The sequence below is a fragment of the Trachemys scripta genome, chromosome 17, assembly GCF_013100865.1.
Source record: "Trachemys scripta elegans isolate TJP31775 chromosome 17, CAS_Tse_1.0, whole genome shotgun sequence".
Lineage (NCBI taxonomy): Eukaryota > Metazoa > Chordata > Testudines > Emydidae > Trachemys > Trachemys scripta.
In genome coordinates, this window is record NC_048314.1 from 13917743 (window position 1) to 13935466 (window position 17724).

Sequence of the window (17724 nt, forward strand, 5' to 3'; positions counted from 1 at the left end):
TAAGAGATTATCCATGTTTGAGGGAGAGGCAAGTTGAAGCTAACAGTTCTATGGAAATGCTGGAGGGACAGTCAGTAGTTTACCTGTGGCCGCTGGGGCTCAGAAGAGAAGAGCCCAAGCCTGCCTCATTTGATTTGAATTTCATGCAGCCATCTATTAGAGAAATAGATGTCATGAGAAGAGTTTCTGTGACCTGTAAATGTGACATTCTGGGTATGGATCTCAAATGAGGAATATCTGTCCTGGAATAATGAGACTTTAAATATTTGTAAGCTCATTATGGGATTATGCTAGCCACATGTAATACAGTGAAATGTTCCCATCACACACTGGATGCTAGGACTAAAATTAGGACAATCTAGCTTTTCTCCAACTCTGTAGCAGTGCATAGTATTAAGTTTGTGTCCATGATTATGCCAGAAAATTTTACTTTGCTTCAGTAGGATTCTTTGGATAGAGTGGGGTAATCGTGTTTTATAAAAAAAGTTTCACCATTTTAATATCTGTAATTATGGCATGACATTAATTTACTACTTTAGCTTCTTGTAATGTTAGGTGTGTCTTTTTGGAGGGTGGGGCAAGGACATTCTTCTGTTGGTCTAGCATTGCCAGATATGGTATTTTATGGTATTGAGGTAATACTACATAGAATAGTCTCTATTAAACATATTTCCTTTGATAAGCTTAGTTTTGTTTCAAGTGTGTATCAACTCTGTAAAATAACACTGAGGGGGTTCAAGTTTGTGTCTCTGACTTCTAAATCAAACTTCCTCAGTTTACAAATGAATGGATGATTTTCTAGTTCCCAGACTTGCAAAACATATCCTGAGGTTTAGAAGTCCAGAAGTGTGTTCTCTCTCTCTCTGTCCCACCAGAAATAAAATTCTCAGTAAGATTTAAAATTAAGTCTGAAACATGATCCAGAATGGATTCCAGCTTCTTCTCCGAGACCTGCGCTGTTCTGCAGTGCTAATGGGAAGCAGTAACTTACTTTTATCCCTAAAGTCAGCAGAATACACAGACAGGGAGCTGATTTTCTGAGTAAGAATGTGACTCTCTTACATACTCACTTTCCTGAATGTAACTACTGTTCCGAAAAGTTAGGAATAAATAAAAATCACATGTTTAAAAAGATGAGTTGGTTCTCTCCAGAGGTCACTCTTTTTCCATACCATTTGATGCAATAATTCGGGTCCCCTTCTGAATTCACTCTAATGTGTGGGACAGTCTTGCCCCACAAGCTGTGCCCATAACTTTCCAATTTGAATCTTTGGAGGAGCGTCTTCTCTGATCAAAGAATAAATGAATTATCTGATTTCTCTTCTTGTCTTTGTCAGGGGCTCACTGGACCAGTCCCTGAAAGACACCCTGAAGAAGTTCTCCACAGAAAAGCGCTTTGCTTACTGGTCAGGATATGTGAAGTCATTGGTATTGCATATGGCAAAGACAGAGGGTAGCAGCTGCACCTCCTTGACGGAGTATCAGATGCTGATCTCGGCCTGGCGAATGCTGCTGATTATCTCCACCAGTCACGTAAGAGCCATCTTGACTAATAATGATTTGAATAGATACGGGCCCTGTTATTCAGGCCACATGTGGCGCAGTAAGGGATCAGGCTGTTGCCTTTTGTTTCCATTATCTTGTATGTTTACTCACAATCCGAATGGACACCAATACCGTACAGCAGAATTACCTCAGTGAATTTTGTTTTGCCAAGTGATCAAAACTAGCATACTGTATGTGTGTGGCATGGGAGTGAGGGGATGTTGCATCATTTCTATAATAAGTGTAAAGAAAGCCAATAACACTGTCTATACCCAGAGAGACGTAATAGGTAATTATTTTCTACTGCATTTTCCACTCCATGCATCTGATGAAGTGGGTTCTAGCTCACGAAAGCTTATGCCCAAATAAATTTGTTAGTCTCTAAGGTGCCACAAGGACTCCTCATTGTCTTTATAGTAAAGTGTGGTGAAGATGCCCAGTGTATACCCTGTCCCCAATTACCTGTCACTCAGTGTTAATTTTTTGCCCCTTGCTTTTCTAACTAGTAATTCTTAATTTTTCTCTATAATTTGAATCATCCAGCAGATGCAAAAGCCTATGCCACCTTGTAAATTAATAACAAATACAAAAAAAAGGGGGGGGGGGTTGATGTTGGATTGGAAAGATGAGGGTGTGTGTTTTGTTGATGTAACTTTCACTATCCTGTATAATTAGTCTGAGCTCTCTCTTTATCTCTGATCTGTCTCTAGGCAGATATAATGCATCTGACTGAATCTGCAGTCCGGCAGCAACTGTTTCTGGAGGTGCTAAGTGGGACCAAAGCTTTAGTAAGTGTTTGCATTTCAATTTGTAGCTCTTCAAGGAATCTGTTTCAAGAATGGGAGCACAATTGTCCACCTCCTTTGTGGAGCTCTAGTCTTGTATCTATTTGTGGTTCAGATTTTCCCTGATTCTGTGAGATTAGACAGAAACAAAAAGGTCTCTCTCAGAATTACTTTGCTCTCCATAAGTCGTTATTCTCCAAATTGTATTTGATTTTCTTGGCCAGCAGGTGACACTGCAATTAGTGCTATCTAGTGATCCTGCAGCGTTGCCAGCTGGGTGTTTTTTTTTTTTTTTTTTTTTTTTGAGCACAAACGCAGTCCCCCACTACCACAAATTATGCAGTCGAGTTTCCCGCATTCGGGGAAATCGCAGGGGTCAGCACACCCGCAGTGCAATGGATGAGCCTCATCCTGGGAAAACCACCTTTGTGATCATGGTATCTCCCCTGCCAGCTGTTGAAAGGCAGGCATGGTCATTGGCTGGACCCTGTGTACTCATTCCAGCTACCTGCAGTGTCGCTTGCTATTGAAGGCAAGGTCGATTGCCTGTTAGATCTTCAGTTTGCTGCACTGTTTCTGCACCGGCTGATGATGCCTATAATAGATGTTTCTTTTAGGTGGATGTTTCACCTGGGGATAATTTCCTCTCTTTCCTCTTGAGATAGCAAGAGGGAACTGTGGTGCATGGCTTTACGCCAATAAAAAACAAGTGTGCCACACTTTCCATTCCACGTAGGTTGCAAGTTCAGATGTAGAATTTTATAAACAGGATCTTGCAATGGATCCTTGGAACATAGTAACCTCACTGCTGAGAGTTAAGTTCTGTTGACCAATGGGCTAGCACTTAAAATGTGCTGTTAATATCCAGGACTCCACACGCTTTTCTTATCAGTCGTGGGGATGGATCTCTGCTCCCATAGCTCTGTGGAAGGACATGTTGAGTCGCATCATCTTTTTATAATCGATAGTACCATAAACCTCTTTAGCTACAACATGGCTGTTTCTCCGCATACTCTGTTGACTACCTGCTCTGTACACAAATCTGCTTGGAGTATAGCAGCTGGGCAGGGGAGGGATGGGGAAGCTCTTAGTGCTCTCAGTGTCTGTGTGGAGCCTCTTCATCTTTCTCATCTGTGAATGTTGCAACTGTAACTTTTGGGCCATCTCTCCTTAGCTGCTGGTCCCCATGTCGGTGTTGTGCCTGCAGCTGGGGTCCATGCTATGCACCCTTCTGCTGATCCTGCTGAGACAGTGGAAGAGGTAGGTGCGCTATTTGCATAACTCTTCATAAGTAAGCTAATAGTCACTGATGAATGTAAGAACTTGGAAGATGTTTGAGTTGCTGTATAGACTGAATTGTCATGGTGATCTGGGAAATAAAGCAATACCTTATTGTTGCACAATACTCTTTATCTTGCCAGGCCATGGCTTTGGGGACTGTGCGATCGCGGGATTCACAGTGAGGGTGGAATTGATGATGGGTGCTGCTGCTGAACTTTATTGTTAAATAGTGATTTTATGCTTTTGTGTGTTTACTTTCACTGGGGAGAAGTGGGACAAGGAAACTTAAATTATAATGAGCCTGCAATCTCATTGTATTTTCGCCACACATTTCTGAAATATCCATGATGAGACCCTACTGGTGACTTAAATTAAACAAACTGTATCTGTGCCCCTACACACACATCCCCTAGACGTGATTTGCACAGATCAGTCACAGCCAAGATGATAAGTGGGGAATCTTGTCTCATCTGACGAGCTCTCCCTTTTTTGTTGTCAGCGAGTTGGGTTCTGTGGATAAAATCATAAACTCCTTGACGCAGATTCTGGAGGGAGTGCTGCAGGCAGATCAGCAGATGATGGAGAAGACCAAGGCCAAGGTGTTCTCTGCTCTCATCACTGTTCTGCAGATGAAGGAGATGAAAGGTGAGAGGGCCTGGCAGAGTTATGAAGATCAGAGCTGCCACCACTGGAAACACTTGTATCCCAGTCAAACATTTTCGAGTCAGGAATGCACACATTGTTGGCTGCCAGTGCAGGACAGTGACTGTAGTTGGTAGCCAGTGGGATTTTTCTGTTTAATTTATCTTGTTTATTATTTGTATTATGGTAGCTCCCAGAGGCCCCAGTCAGCATCCAAGTCCTGTTTTGCTTGGCGCTGTACAGCACAGAGTCAAAGGCACTCCCTGCTCCAAAGAGCTTACAGTTTTATCGCTTAATCTTTTTATATGGCCCTCGTCCCCACGATCTGAATGCTGCAAGGCCTGTCCCCATGCACTTTTTGAGAAGAATTTAGGTTGAACACGAGAGGGCTTAATTTTAGTTGTATTAGCACTTGTGGGGAAGGGATAGCTCAGTGGTTTGAGCATTGGCCTGCTAAACCCAGGGTTGTGAGTTCAATCCTCGAGGGGGCCACTTGGGGATCTGGGGCAAAATCAGTACTTGGTCCTGCTAGTGAAGGCAGGGGGCTGGACTCGATGACCTTTCAAGGTCCCTTCCAGTTCTAGGAGATGGGATATCTCCATTAATTGAATTGTGCCCGCCGATGGGTTATTGTCAGCTATAATGATAGGGAAGGGTGGTGCAGTTCATAAAGTTGGACTATGTATATGATGGGAATTGAATATTTTAAGGGGTCTCAAACATGAGCTGGGTGTTTGTCGAATGAGAGAAATGTAGGAATTGCTGGACTAGACCACATCCATGGTCCTTCAAGTCCAGTATCCTGTCTCTGACAATGGCCAGGACCAGTGCTTCAGAGAAAAGTGCAAAAAACCCTGTAATGGATAATTATAGAATAACTGCCCCTGCTAATGGCTGGTTTATGCTCTGAAGCATAAGAGGTTTGTAGTCATTTCCTCCCCCCCCCCCAAGAGATCCTGTTTATTATGATTGTACATATTGTCATTATCCAGATGAATGTCTAATCCCTTTTTGAGTCCTCCTAAGCTCTTGGCTCATTCGGCTGGCTTTGTTAGGTCCCTCTGGAGTTCCTCACAGTCTTGTGTAGGTTATAAATAGATATCTGTAGAATAATGAAATGCAAAGCGAATAAGTTCTGCCTCTGAGAGGTGGAGGCCCCAGCAGTGCAGTAGTTATTCTGAAAATAGAAGAGCGAAGATGCTGAGTTAATCCATTGTGTGCTCTGTGTGTGTGTGTGTGTGTGCCATAGTGAGCGAGATCCCTCAGTACTCCCAGCTGGTGATGAGCGTGTGCGAGACCCTCCAAGATGAAGTAATTGTGCTCTTTGATCAGACACGACACAGCCTCACGTCTGGAGACTCTGCAGATGACAAGGACAGCATGGAAACAGATGATGCCTGCCGGGGTAAACACAAGGACCAGCGAGATGGGGTAAAGGAATCATTCGCCCGCTCTGCAGCCATGTTCTCGTTCTGTAAACAAAGTTACTAGCTGTGTCTGCTGCACCATAAAATGCCCCATCTGCATCATATCACTAGGTAGAAAATGGAGTGTCTTGATGCCTTATTTTGCCAGATAGGATTTGCAGGGTTAGTTGCTTCCTGGTGGCAGAGCCCCTGTGCTTATGCCCAGACATAGGGGATAGTTTATTGAGACATGCTTCTCTTGCTATACTAAAAGTTCTGGGAAGGTGCTCTTCAGAAATCTGCTCCTTCTTGTGTGCAAGGCTGTTTGAATTTTAACACGAGGTTCCTGAAAACACACGAGCCTGTTCTTAGCAGGCGTCTCTTCCAAAATATTTAGTTAACACCCTCTGATTTCTCTGGTATCTACGGAGGTGTCTAAAAATATTCCCTACCATGTGTCTGCTGACAGTGTACATGGCTGGCTTGTTTCTCTATGATGCAAGTCAAAGACCTTGCCTCCAGCACCTTGCGTCTCCTATACATCAAGCAGGTCAGTTACTAGCGGCAATATATATACCTCCTGAGATGACAACCCCAGGAGAGCAAGTCTGGAAGTCTGATTGTGTCCGTCCTGTATGCTGAATGTACATTTGCCAAGTAGCAGATAGGTCTGAACTGCCCTATAGACTAAAGTAAGTGGGTACCAAGGAGGACTGTGGTCTCTTTGTTGGAGCTGGGGACTTGAGGTCAGGACGCCTGGGTACCATCTCTGCTATTGACAAGCTCTGTAACCTAGCCTGAGTTATTTAACCTCTCTGTAAAATTAGTATTATGTTTACTACCTCCCAGGGCACTGAGACTATTAATACTTAAAATTTGCTTGGGAAGGATCATGAAAGGTTTTATAAGAGCAATGTGGTGGTTGTTATACGAGCAGTTAGGATACTCCCACCTCAAAGGGGGAAGAGTGAACCCTTGAAATTGTGAGCTCAAATGTGCGAAAGTCTTCAGTGGCCTCTGTGTATGTTTCACACTTCGCTCCTTTGTGACCCATTACCTCTAAAGAGACTGTGGGTTGGTCCTGACTGTGAAGGACTATTGTAGCTGTGAGTCTGGTGGTGTCAGGACTCCTCTGAGTACCTTACTGCAGGAAATGGATTGTTACTGCTTCTCTCCGAAATCTGTGTTAAGGAATTTTGCTACTATGCAGCCCAGTAAGTGTACATAGTGTTTACTGATGTCATAATTCATGTATGTGAAAACAGTTACAATTTATATCCCATCTACCCATTTGTTTTTGGACAGCCTTTTAATGTCTGTCTTTCCTCCCTATCCCGCACTCTGGGATCTCTCATGTCCCTTTCTCCCTCCTTCCCTGGTGCTGCAGGTGTGTGTTCTAGGGCTGCATCTGGCAAAGGAACTCTGTGAAGTAGATGAAGATGGAGATTACTGGCTGCAGGTTACCAGGAAGGTCCCTATGCTGCCTACTATCTTCACTGCCCTAGAGATCAGCCTGAGAGTTAAACAAAACCTTCACTTCACAGAAGCCTCATTGCATCTACTGCTTACCTTAGCCAGGACGCAACAGGTGAGAGAGAGACACAGATGAGAGCTTCTGGCTGGATTGTTGGCTCTATATTTAAAATGCAGTTCATCTCACTGCACTGTGTGTTGGCAGCATCAAACTGCACAGCTGAGCAGTGGCGCCATTAAAGCCCTGCCAAGGGGGAGGAGTTGGTTATAGGTCTTGTACAAAGAACTGCTTAGTATTTCCTTTCCTTGCTTTTCTGGATAATGGAATGTCTGTGCTGGAAGAACAGAACCAATCCTGCCCTAGTGTCAACCTATAATTCAAAGCAAGGGCTTTCCCTGCAAACACCCCCCGCCCCATCCAAATGTAGCCAGGACAGCTAAGACAGCTCTGAAATGCAAGAATCTGCTCTCCCTGTAGCCGTAATATAAAGCAATACTTTATTGAGACCTCAGCACTGTACAGGGGGAGGAGTATGTAAGGTTCTTTTCTTACAGGAACTTTCAGTCAAAGACAGAGGGGACACACAGGGTACCAGCAGATGAGGAGGTGTGTTCATCACACAGCCATGTCGGGGGAGGGAGATGTTGTTTTTCATTTTAATGAAAAAAAAGTAGCACTGTCTGGGGTGATGGAATTCAGGTTTCTGGGCTGCAGGGAAGAAGTGTCTGAAAGAGAAGGGTGGATGTGTAGAAAACAGAAGTGCTAGGGGCATCTCCCCCAGCTCAGAGACAATGGTGGTACCTCTGCCAGTGACTTTTCCGTGTTGTGCAGGGTGCAGCAGCTGTGGCTAGTGCTGGTGTCACACAGAGCATCTGTTTGTCCCTCTTGAGCGTATACCAGCTCAGCACTAATGGAACAGTTCAGGTGAGTGCTGCTTCCTCTTGATGTGGATTTGAAACGCATTGGGAAACCTGTCCTGCTCACTCTCTGCTGACTCTGTACTAGAGCAGTCATGGGAATAGAAGAGACGAGCACTGTCACATGTGCCCTGGAGAACTCTGATGCCATTGTGAGAAGTGTGGGGTGTATTTGAGAGGGCAGAAAAACAAATAAACCATGTGTCTTGTTGTTGTGGCTGGTCTGTTCAGACACCTGCTTCATCTCGGAAGTCTCTGGATGCCCCATCCTGGCCTGGGGTCTATCGTCTCTCCATATCATTGATGGAGCGCCTTCTTAAGACACTAAGGTACAACTTCCTGACGGAGGCACTGGACTTTGTGGGTGTCCATCAGGAGAGGATTCTTCAGGTATGTCCACCCCTTCCCCGTAATAGCTCAGTTGTCATGTATGTAACCGTAGCAGCCAGAATGTGCGCAGCTAGATACAGAAGACACAGTCCCTCCCTCAAATAGCTTACATTCTTCAAAAAATAGGTGAAGAGGCGGGGAAAGGGATTCACAAGCAAAGGGGTCAGACAGGTGATGGATACATGTCTTGGTAGCTATTAGATCCTGAGTTGTTAGCACTCATCCATCACTCTTACTCTTGGGGGTCCTAATTCTGCTACAGCTGTTTCATGCACTCACTCAACGCAATAACAGTTGTGGGTGCTGGGTGAGAGCCTAAAGACTGTAACCATCTGGTTGGAAAAGGAGAAACTGAAAACTGTTCTTAGAGGTGACCTCGCTCGGACTCCATCAGGTAATGAAAATGCTGCAGTCAAGACTCAGTGTCCACTTAGGTGGGCAGCTCCAATATCTAATACAGGGGTCGGCAACCTTTCAGAAGTGGTGCGCCGAGTCTTCATTTAATCACTCTAATTTAAGGTTTCACGTAATACATTTTAATGTTTTTAGAAAGTCTTTTTCTATAAGTCTATAATTTAGAATTAAACTATTGTTGTATGTAAAGTAAATAAGGTTTTTAAAATGTTTAAGAAGCTTCGTTTAAAATTAAATAAAACGCAGAGCCCCCCGGACCGGTGGCCAGGACCCGGGCAGTGTGCGTGCCACTGAAAATCAGCTCGCGTGCCGCAGGTTGCTTACCCCTGATCTAATATTTAAATCCCTGTAACAGCTGAACTTTGTCAGGACAAATTTGCTGAATAGCCCTGTTCCTAGGTAGATGCTGAATTGTCTCTGTGTTAGCAGACTTCTTCGACAAATAGCTCTCTTGTTTTGGAGCAGGAGCACCTGCTGACTGGAACTGGCTAACTTGTAAACCTCAATGAGTTCAGAATGTCACTGGTGTCTCCAGTCTGTATTGGAGCTGGTAATTCTCCCACTGCTTTCAGCTTATGTGTATTCAGCTCTTCTTTCTATGTAGGAGATAAGTATTTTTGTGCTCTGTCCATCATGGTCTGTGTCATTTCTCTGTCTCCAGTGCCTGAATGCAGTACGGACAGTGCAGAGCCTGGCCTGTCTGGAAGAAGCTGACCACACTGTTGGCTTCATTCTTCAGCTCTCCAACTTTATGAAAGAGTGGCATTTCCACCTTCCGCAGCTCTTGAGGGACATACAGGTAGTACTCAGGGGAATGCTTTGGTTCCTACATTTTCCCACACACTGTCCAGCACAGCAGGACAGAGAATGTGCCTAAGGGAGAGAGCTTGTAAATAGCTTTCATTGAAGCTGTTTTAATGGGGATCATAACAGGCCATTAAAGGAAGGCAGCTCTTTATCATGAAGGGTTTCTGGACCTTACAGTCACACAGCGAGGTACATTTAGTTGAGGGGGAGAAATTGACTGGGACTTAGAGGTGACAACTTTTGGAGGATTGGCTGTCTCAGTGCATGTGGGTTGGAACCTCAGGATCAAGATCTTAAGGAAAACATTGGTAAAATCTGAAAACGCCGTTGTTGTTGCCCATTCTCTGGGGTGAAAGGTTCTGTTCAGACTGGATTTTGAAATTGTTAGGGTATAATAGTATAATTTAGTCTTGTGAGGGGACTCAGTAATGGAGAATTTGGATGCTTGTTTAGGTTGCAGCTGTGGAGAGTGTCAGCTATGGATGGATCTCTTTTTTTTTTTTTTTTTTTCTCCCCCCTCTTGTTTCAGGTGAACTTGTGTTACCTCTGCCAGGCTTGTACCTCCCTCCTGCATAGCCGCAAAATGCTTCAGCACTACCTGCAGGTGAGGATGGGGGTCCCGGGAAAACTGAAGGGGGGAGTTCTGGCCCTGGGTCTCTCACCCATAACCAAGCAAAAGATCGATCAATATCTAGTCACTGTTTCCAGTGACAACTGCTGACCAAGACCAGTCCAGGAGCCAAGGTTTAGTTAATTATACCCCTCCACAACCAAAACCTAGGAAGAACAGCTCTGTGTGACAAAGTGGGAATGTTTTCTCTGAATACTGTGTGGGTGCCTCAGTTTCCCCTATGCATTTCTTAAGTATCTAGGTGGTGGGATAAGGGGGTGTGATTGGTGCAGAGCCCTAGAGGGCCAATGTGATGAATGAGAATGACGGACACCCTGTCTTCTGGCAACCAATGGCCTGGGCCCCTCCCCTGCAAAGGTGCCAACTGAAGGTGTTGGAAAACAAAGAGATCAGGTGGCCTCCTGGCCTGGGAAAGGGACAAAGCCCAGAGGAGGGGCTGGAGAGTTTCAGTTTGGAGCTGGCTGGGGAAAACGGAGGAAGCCCCTGGGCTGGGGTCTAAGCTCCCTGCCCCACAAGACAGACCTGACTGAGGGGTCCTGTTGTCTGTATCTACAAGCTCTGTCTTGGACTATGTTCCTGTTGTCTAATAAACCTTCTGTTTTGCTGGCTGGCTGAGAGTCATGGTGAATCGCAGGAAGTGGGGGGTGCAGGGCCCTGACTCCCCCACACGGTGACACTCTGAAATAGGGGATGTTTTGTGGGCCAGTCATATTAAGCAGAATGTATCTGACATGGAAACCGTAGCCACTGCCTGAACTCTTTTATTAGCTACTTCCAAACTACCAGCTGTGCAAGGTGGAAACTGTGTCCCAGTGGTTATTGTACAACTCTGCCTTCTAAGAATGGGGAGACAGGAAGGACTTCATGTCCTTGGCTTGATTTAAAGTGGTGGTGAAATATGGCTCTTGTAGTATCCCTAGATGGATTTTGGGTGGGAAGGTGTTGCACTTCAGGCACCACTTGTGTTGGGGCTCAGGTTCTTTCTGTCAACATTTTGATTAGAAAAGCCCTTTCCAGAGCGTGGTCACAACACACATGCACACTGTACCCTTGCAATGAAGACAAGGCTGCTCCTTATGATGCAAGCTAAGCATAGACCTCAGGCTTCTAGTAGGTTGCCAGCGTGGCCCTTAGTGGGCAAAGCGTGAGTATCTTGCTTTAGGGATTCCTGTTACTGGTAACTTGTTTTTCTGCAAAGCTTGGCCGTAAACTGCAAGGGATTGTGTGTGTGTGTGTCTTCATTTGACTTCCTTCTCCACAGACAAAAAATGGTGACTCCCTCCCATCAGCTGTGACACCTCGAGTGCAACGCACCCCCCAGACCTCCTCCAAGCATCCAAGCCCTGAGTCAGAGGCAGCCGAGCAGAAGGCACTGCGTACAGTGCAGTATGGTCTCTTGAAAATCCTCAGCAAATCTCTAGCTGCCCTACGCCACTTCACCCCCGACGTCTGCCAGATCCTCCTCGATCAGGTACAGGAACAGGAGAGTGGTGTCTGCGGGGGAGGGAGTTTGAAGCACCGTAACTGATATTGTGGGTCTCAATGGAGCCACAGCTGGTCCCATTCATACAGGAGACTAATCCCTCCCCCTAAAACACACAGGAGTCCATACCTGCACCCCAGACCACCTAAACTGAATGGCAAGGTACATCCTAGATTTCAGGCAACCAGAATGAGCATTTTATTGCTATTCATCAATGTATGTTTGTTGTTTCCATCTTAGGCAGTGACACAGGAGGACGTTTGCACCTCTATTTACCACATTAGTCTTTTGATTCTAAAGAGCCTAGTAGCCAGATAGCTCTTTGGCGTGGAGAAAAACTACTGTGCTATGCAGATGATATGATAATGTCCCCTCCTCAGACACTTGTCTTGTCTCAGTGTGCAGGATAAACTGGAGGTTGAGACTTTTTTCTTATTGCCCCTTTAACACCCTTTTCATCCCTAATACCTTAAGCAGGGGTGGTGGCCACACCCAAACCTTTAGCACTCACATTAATGCAAACAAAATGCTGGCCCTGGCTGTCAACGTCTGTATCTGCCAGCTGTTCTTTGAAAGGTGGAGCCCAAAGCAGGAGGTCAAGGTCCACGAACCCTAAGGAATCAGACATGGATCAGTCGGAAAGGAAGTCCTGTCTGCACTCTCCTATCAGGGGATTGAGAGGTGGAGGTGCAGATATTTTCAGAGCTTTCACTGGGATTGTTTAGCACAACCATGTGTGTGAGAGAGCCACACCCACACACATCCCACCCAATTTACCAGAGCAGACTAATGCTCCAACTAGTCTTACATCCTACTCTTGCAGTTACACATGCCTCACACTTCATGAAAAGGCGTCCTCCCAACATCCACTTTGCTAGCAGAGTGTGGATCCATACTAACACAGCATAACCTAGAGGATAGAGCACTGGACTGGGACCCAGGAGATCTGGGTTCTGTTCCTGATTCTGCCTCCGGTTTATTGTGACCTTGGGCAAATTACTTCCTTCTTTGTGCCTCTGGCCATGTCTACGATGCAACGGGGGTCGATTTAGCAGATCTAGTGAAGACCTGCTAAATCGACCAAAGAGCGCTCTCCTGTCGACTTCGGTACTCCAGCGGAACGAGAAGATTAAGGTAAATTGATGGGAGAGCGTCTCCCATTGACGCAGCATGGTGTAGACTCCATAGTAAGTCAACCTAAGTTACGTCGACTCCAGCTACGTTATTCACGTAACTTAGGTCGATTTACGGCGGTAGTGTAGACAAGGCCTCTTTTTCAAGCTGTGAACTGGAGGAGATGAGACTGACCCTGCTTTGTAAAGTGCTTTGAGATCTATAGATGAAAAGTGCTGTACAGGAGCTAGGTCGTGGTACAACGCGTTCCTGCTGTTTGGATTCACTCTTGTCTCCTCTTCCCTCCAGTCACTGGACCTGGCGGAGTACAACCTTCTCTTTGTTCTGAGTTTTACAACACCTGCCTTCGATTCAGATGTCGCTCCCTCCTTTGGGACCCTCCTGGCCACTGTCAACGTAGCCCTTAACATGCTGGGAGAGGTAGGAGTCCACGTTCTCCTAATTCAGTCTGTGAAAGCCGAAGGGGCTGAGAAGAGGCATAGCAGTTGTGCTGTGTTTTGAGCTCTGTTCAGCTGCTGTTTTAAGGAGGAGTGGGGGCTGACCCAGGAGCTCCCCTCCCCTTCTGCATCTCCAGGCTCTAATACAACTTTCCTCTTCCCCCTCCAGCTGGATAAGAAGAAAGAGCCCTTCGCTCAAGCTGCAGGGCTGAATACACAAGAGGAGACTAAAACTCTTAAGTAAGTCTCTGGGTTCCTTTCCTTCCTCGTGGCTGAGGAGCAGAGGCCTAGTGCTCTTCGCCTGACCCAGAGCGTGAGCTGTAGGTATAAGTGTAGCTTCTACCCACCTTCCAATTCCATGTCAAGCAGTTCAGCTTTCCCCCTGCTCCCCCCCAAACACATAACCCGGAAAGCAGGCCAGGGCTCTTGGGAGGCTGATGTCCAAGATCATCCCATACTGATTCAGCTGTTGGTGGGCACAGGAGAAGAGGTGGTTACTCGATACCCAGTCCCCTCTAGCCTAACTTACCTGTGCTTTAGGGTGACTTTTCTATTGCCCCAGCGTGTAACCAGTTAGCAGACAGTAGCTCATGGGTATGTCTGTGCTGGAGTATAATATCCTTGCTGTAGTGCAGTGGCACTGTCTTGCTCCTGCTAATTTGTGCTGGTTCCTTGCACAGGTCTTTGCTCATGTTTACAATGGAAAACTGTTTCTACCTGCTCATCTCCCAGGCTGTTCGGTATTTGAGGGACCCAGCGGTGCATCCACGAGACAAGCAGCGGATGAAGCAGGAACTCAGCTCCGAGCTGGTAAGCATTGTGGAGCTGGTTTCCTGCCTTGTGCTACATTCCTCTTTCTCCTTTTAGCTCACGTAGACTTGTTTGTTGTGGTGCCCAAAGGCCATCCCTTCTCAGCGATAGCCTGGCCAGTCTACTGGAAACAGCTGTGCACAGAATCCCATTAGATTTAGTGCAATTAAAGTATTCAGACCTTTCTACCGTGGCTGTCAAGGCCATGTGCTACTTTGGAGGCTGAATACACAGAGCTGCCTAGAATCTGCAGAACAGATGTGACTAAAACCCAGAACTGGATAACAAACTGTTCCTGGATTTGCCACATAATAGAACTCTCTTTGAGCAGGGGCAAGCTGGTTAAATATGCTATTTCCCCAGGCATAAAGGGGTAATATTGACCTGCCTCACAAGTATCAAGAGGTTTAAATCATGGTGCATAAAGCACATTGCGAGCCTCAAATGGGAGGTGCAGTGAGACTGGGACAGGAATTTATGTGCTTCTGCAGTGCCTACTTCCATCTTGGTTTGCCCCTTTGGCTGTGACTGATCCAGTGAAAATAAATGCAGTATAGGCAGAGGACCATTAGTTCTTGACTGGTCAATGGCAGCCAGTTGCTGTCTAGAGTAGACTGCCTCAAGACCTCCCCCTTTGGTCACAGTCTCCCAGGATTCCTGCCCTGGGGAAGCTAACTCATTGTGTGCTTCTCATTTCAGAGTACACTGCTCTCAAGCCTGTCTCGTTACTTTCGCCGGGGCGGCCCCTCTTCTCCAGCCAGTGGGGTTCTTCCCTCCCCCCAGGGAAAGTCTGCCTCCAAGATTGGCCCTGAGGGGCAGGAGCCTTTGATCCAGCTGGTACAAGCCTTTGTCAGACATGTGCAGAGATAGGTTGTGTGCTATTGCTGCTCGTTCAGGATTGCACCAGAACTATTCATTTCCACAACAGAAGGCGGCATGCTCGGCTGGGCTCATAACTGAGTTGTAACATCTGCTGGGGAGATAGATCCTGTTGAATGCTTGTACCTGAGGAGGAGAGTGAACGTAAGAAGGTCCAAGAATGCTGCCCTGTCCAAAGAACTGCTCAGTCCATGCATGCTCCTTGCCTGCTGCTCCACCTGCTAGAGCGACCAGTCAAAACCTTTATTTTTATAGCTTGTACACAGCAGTTGGGTGGGGAGAGGAGGCAGGTTTTTAACTATTTTCCTTTGGGCATTAACTCTGCTCTTAGTACCAGGTGCAATCTTCCTCTCCCCATCAGTAAGAGTCGGGTGAGGCACAGGCGAGGGAGCAGCCAGCAATTCAGAGACCAGCTTTCTATTGCTATTTTTGTATCCAAGGGGTGCCAGTTACTGCTGCTGGCTTGGCAGAGCAATGTAAAATGGGGTAGGTGCGCACCCATGTCCCTCCTGCTGTTGATTTCCGTGATATGTACATTTCTGAAGACTAGAAGACAGCCTCCTCCAAAAGGTTTTTAAGTCAAAATTCCATTGCTCGGATCTTGCATTTTTTTGTAACTGTGCCCTATTTATACTGATATTAAAACATTTATAAACAGCAGTTGGACTAGTGGTGCCTGTTGACTTAAGCTTCTCACAATGGTGTAGGCAGCATAGGTGTGGGTGTGTCAGGCTAGCAGAGTCGCTCCGTGGCTGAGGTAATATTGTTATTGGACAATGGCCAAGCTTGCCTCTTTCACCAACAGAGCTGTGAAGAGCAGCTGTGTAAGCTTGCCTCATCCCTAGGCTGGTCACAGAAAAGATTACCTCACCCACCTCCACTTGGCAGTTCAGAGAGCTGTAGCATCAGTGCTAGCTGCCACTAACACTACCTGATGGGTTAAGTTAGGAAGTAGAGAAAAAGCCTTGTGTGTGAAGCTACTGCTGTGTACTGTATGTTTTTCATTTTAACCCCAGGCTGCTGCAGAAGGGTATGGGATGTTTAATACAACTGAGCAGGAATCTAGTTTCATTAGCACCTTTTAAAAGACAACTTCTCCCTACAACTGCATTGGGAGAGCAGTGACAGGAAGCTGCTCTTTCAGCTATGTGTACACTGCTCTCAGGAAATGTGATTACAGCATGTGTAGACAGACCCCACTTGCTTGAGTAACAGCAGTGAAGCTACAGCATGGACTAGTCCTGTCCAGAATGCTGGCTAACTCAGGTCAGTCTAGACAGTCCTGCAATTACAGCGTCTACTTGCAGTGTTGACAAATGTTCTGGTCAACATTAAGTGGGAAACCCAATAAAAATGGTTAAATGTTGTCCTGTTAAATCTTAGTTGAGGATTGATTCTGTACTTAACAATATTTGCAACCATGAATGGTGTAGCTTATAGCTAAGGCTACATAAGTGTCATGGGTACTTTTAATAAAAGCCATGGACAGGTCACTGGCAGTAAACAAAAATTCACAGCCCATGCCCTGTACTATATACCTAAGTCTTGGGTTGGGTGTGTGTGTGCACACACAATCCCTTTCAGTGCTGGGGAGGAAGGGGGGGGTGGGTAGCTGCATCCTGGGACCCCCACTGCTGGCTGTAGAAGTCATAGGCAAATGAAGTTTAACATGATTCATTTTAGTCTAGCTGTAATTAGGGCTAGGCCTAGACAAAGCAGCTTGCTCCATTGAACTGTATGGAGAGAGGTAGGTTCTTGTGAAGTTACTGAAATGTGGTGGTTTCATGGCCCCTGAGCAGCAGCAGGCTCAATCGGATCCTGAATCACAGCCCTGAAGCCCCCTCAGGAGTTAGCTGGAGTATCTCTAAACAAACATGTATCACAGGAAGCTTTGAGCAGCAGTAATTGGTTCAGCATCTCCTAAAGCAGCCTTTAACTTTAAGGCACACACAGATTTGCCCTGTGTATGCCTGTTAGAGGCAGTACTTTTCTAAACAGTGGCAGGGTTGTTGACTGAACTGAGGTTTGCTTGGTCACTTTCACATCCAATCAAAGAACTAAGGCTCCCTTGGCAAGGAGGAAGAATGCTTGAAGCTGTTCAAAGGAAAAAGAAAATATTTTTCTTAGCATTCATTGAGTGCTTTCAATAAAGCTGCTATTTTTGACTTACCTGTGCCAGGGGCCAGTCCCTGCTTGGGGGGGTGCTCTTGACACCATTAGGAGATATTCTAAGGGAGTACAGACTACAAGCCACAGTATGGCTTTCAGTCTGGCTTACTGCTCAGGAATAGCCTAGGGTGGGAAGTTAGCACCTATGTCCATGGTGGTCACAGGGATCATTACAGCCTAAGAAGAGCTTGGGTTTGTATTTGTTAAATGCAAGACAGCCCAACACTTGAGTAAGGAAATTAAGTGAAGTAGCAGGGTATTCTTGGAATAGGTGGATCAGGGACAAATTTTAGGATAAGTCAGCAACAGCTACAGAGCTTATAGGGGCAATAAAGGAATAGTCAAGCCTAGAACAGCAAGATTGGAAATGTTACCAGACCAGAGTGGGGCTGCTATATTCCTTATAAACCACACCTGTGGTCTGGGCTAGGGAAACAGCTTAGAGAGAGCAGCTGTTCCTTGTTAATTCAAGTTGCCAGCCTAGTTCACTTCTATACCTGATTCTACTACAGGGGGAGGG

The 17724-nt window shown here is 46.0% G+C and overlaps 1 protein-coding gene and 1 non-coding gene across 3 annotated transcripts in view; one reads left to right on the forward strand and one right to left on the reverse strand.

Annotated features, from left to right (window-relative positions):
* NUP188 (nucleoporin 188) overlaps positions 1 to 15692 on the forward strand; it is a 48232-nt gene extending 32540 nt beyond the window's left edge. The window contains exons 30-44 of one of the 2 annotated variants that reach the window (XM_034793716.1): positions 1338 to 1533; positions 2256 to 2333; positions 3505 to 3590; positions 4111 to 4256; positions 5503 to 5684; positions 7047 to 7247; positions 7965 to 8057; positions 8282 to 8440; positions 9516 to 9653; positions 10191 to 10265; positions 11554 to 11763; positions 13198 to 13329; positions 13516 to 13586; positions 14027 to 14156; positions 14856 to 15026. In XM_034793716.1, coding sequence (XP_034649607.1) covers positions 1338 to 1533; positions 2256 to 2333; positions 3505 to 3590; positions 4111 to 4256; positions 5503 to 5684; positions 7047 to 7247; positions 7965 to 8057; positions 8282 to 8440; positions 9516 to 9653; positions 10191 to 10265; positions 11554 to 11763; positions 13198 to 13329; positions 13516 to 13586; positions 14027 to 14156; positions 14856 to 15026 — 2068 coding nt within the window. Of the gene's footprint in view, positions 1 to 1337; positions 1534 to 2255; positions 2334 to 3504; positions 3591 to 4110; positions 4257 to 5502; positions 5685 to 7046; positions 7248 to 7964; positions 8058 to 8281; positions 8441 to 9515; positions 9654 to 10190; positions 10266 to 11553; positions 11764 to 13197; positions 13330 to 13515; positions 13587 to 14026; positions 14157 to 14855 lie in introns of both variants that reach the window. The other variant, XM_034793715.1, reaches the window with a different exon arrangement.
* Positions 2632 to 2789, reverse strand: LOC117867275. The gene has a single exon (XR_004643341.1). It is a non-coding gene; the product is annotated as a U1 spliceosomal RNA (small nuclear RNA).
* Positions 15693 to 17724: the final 2032 nt, after the last annotated feature.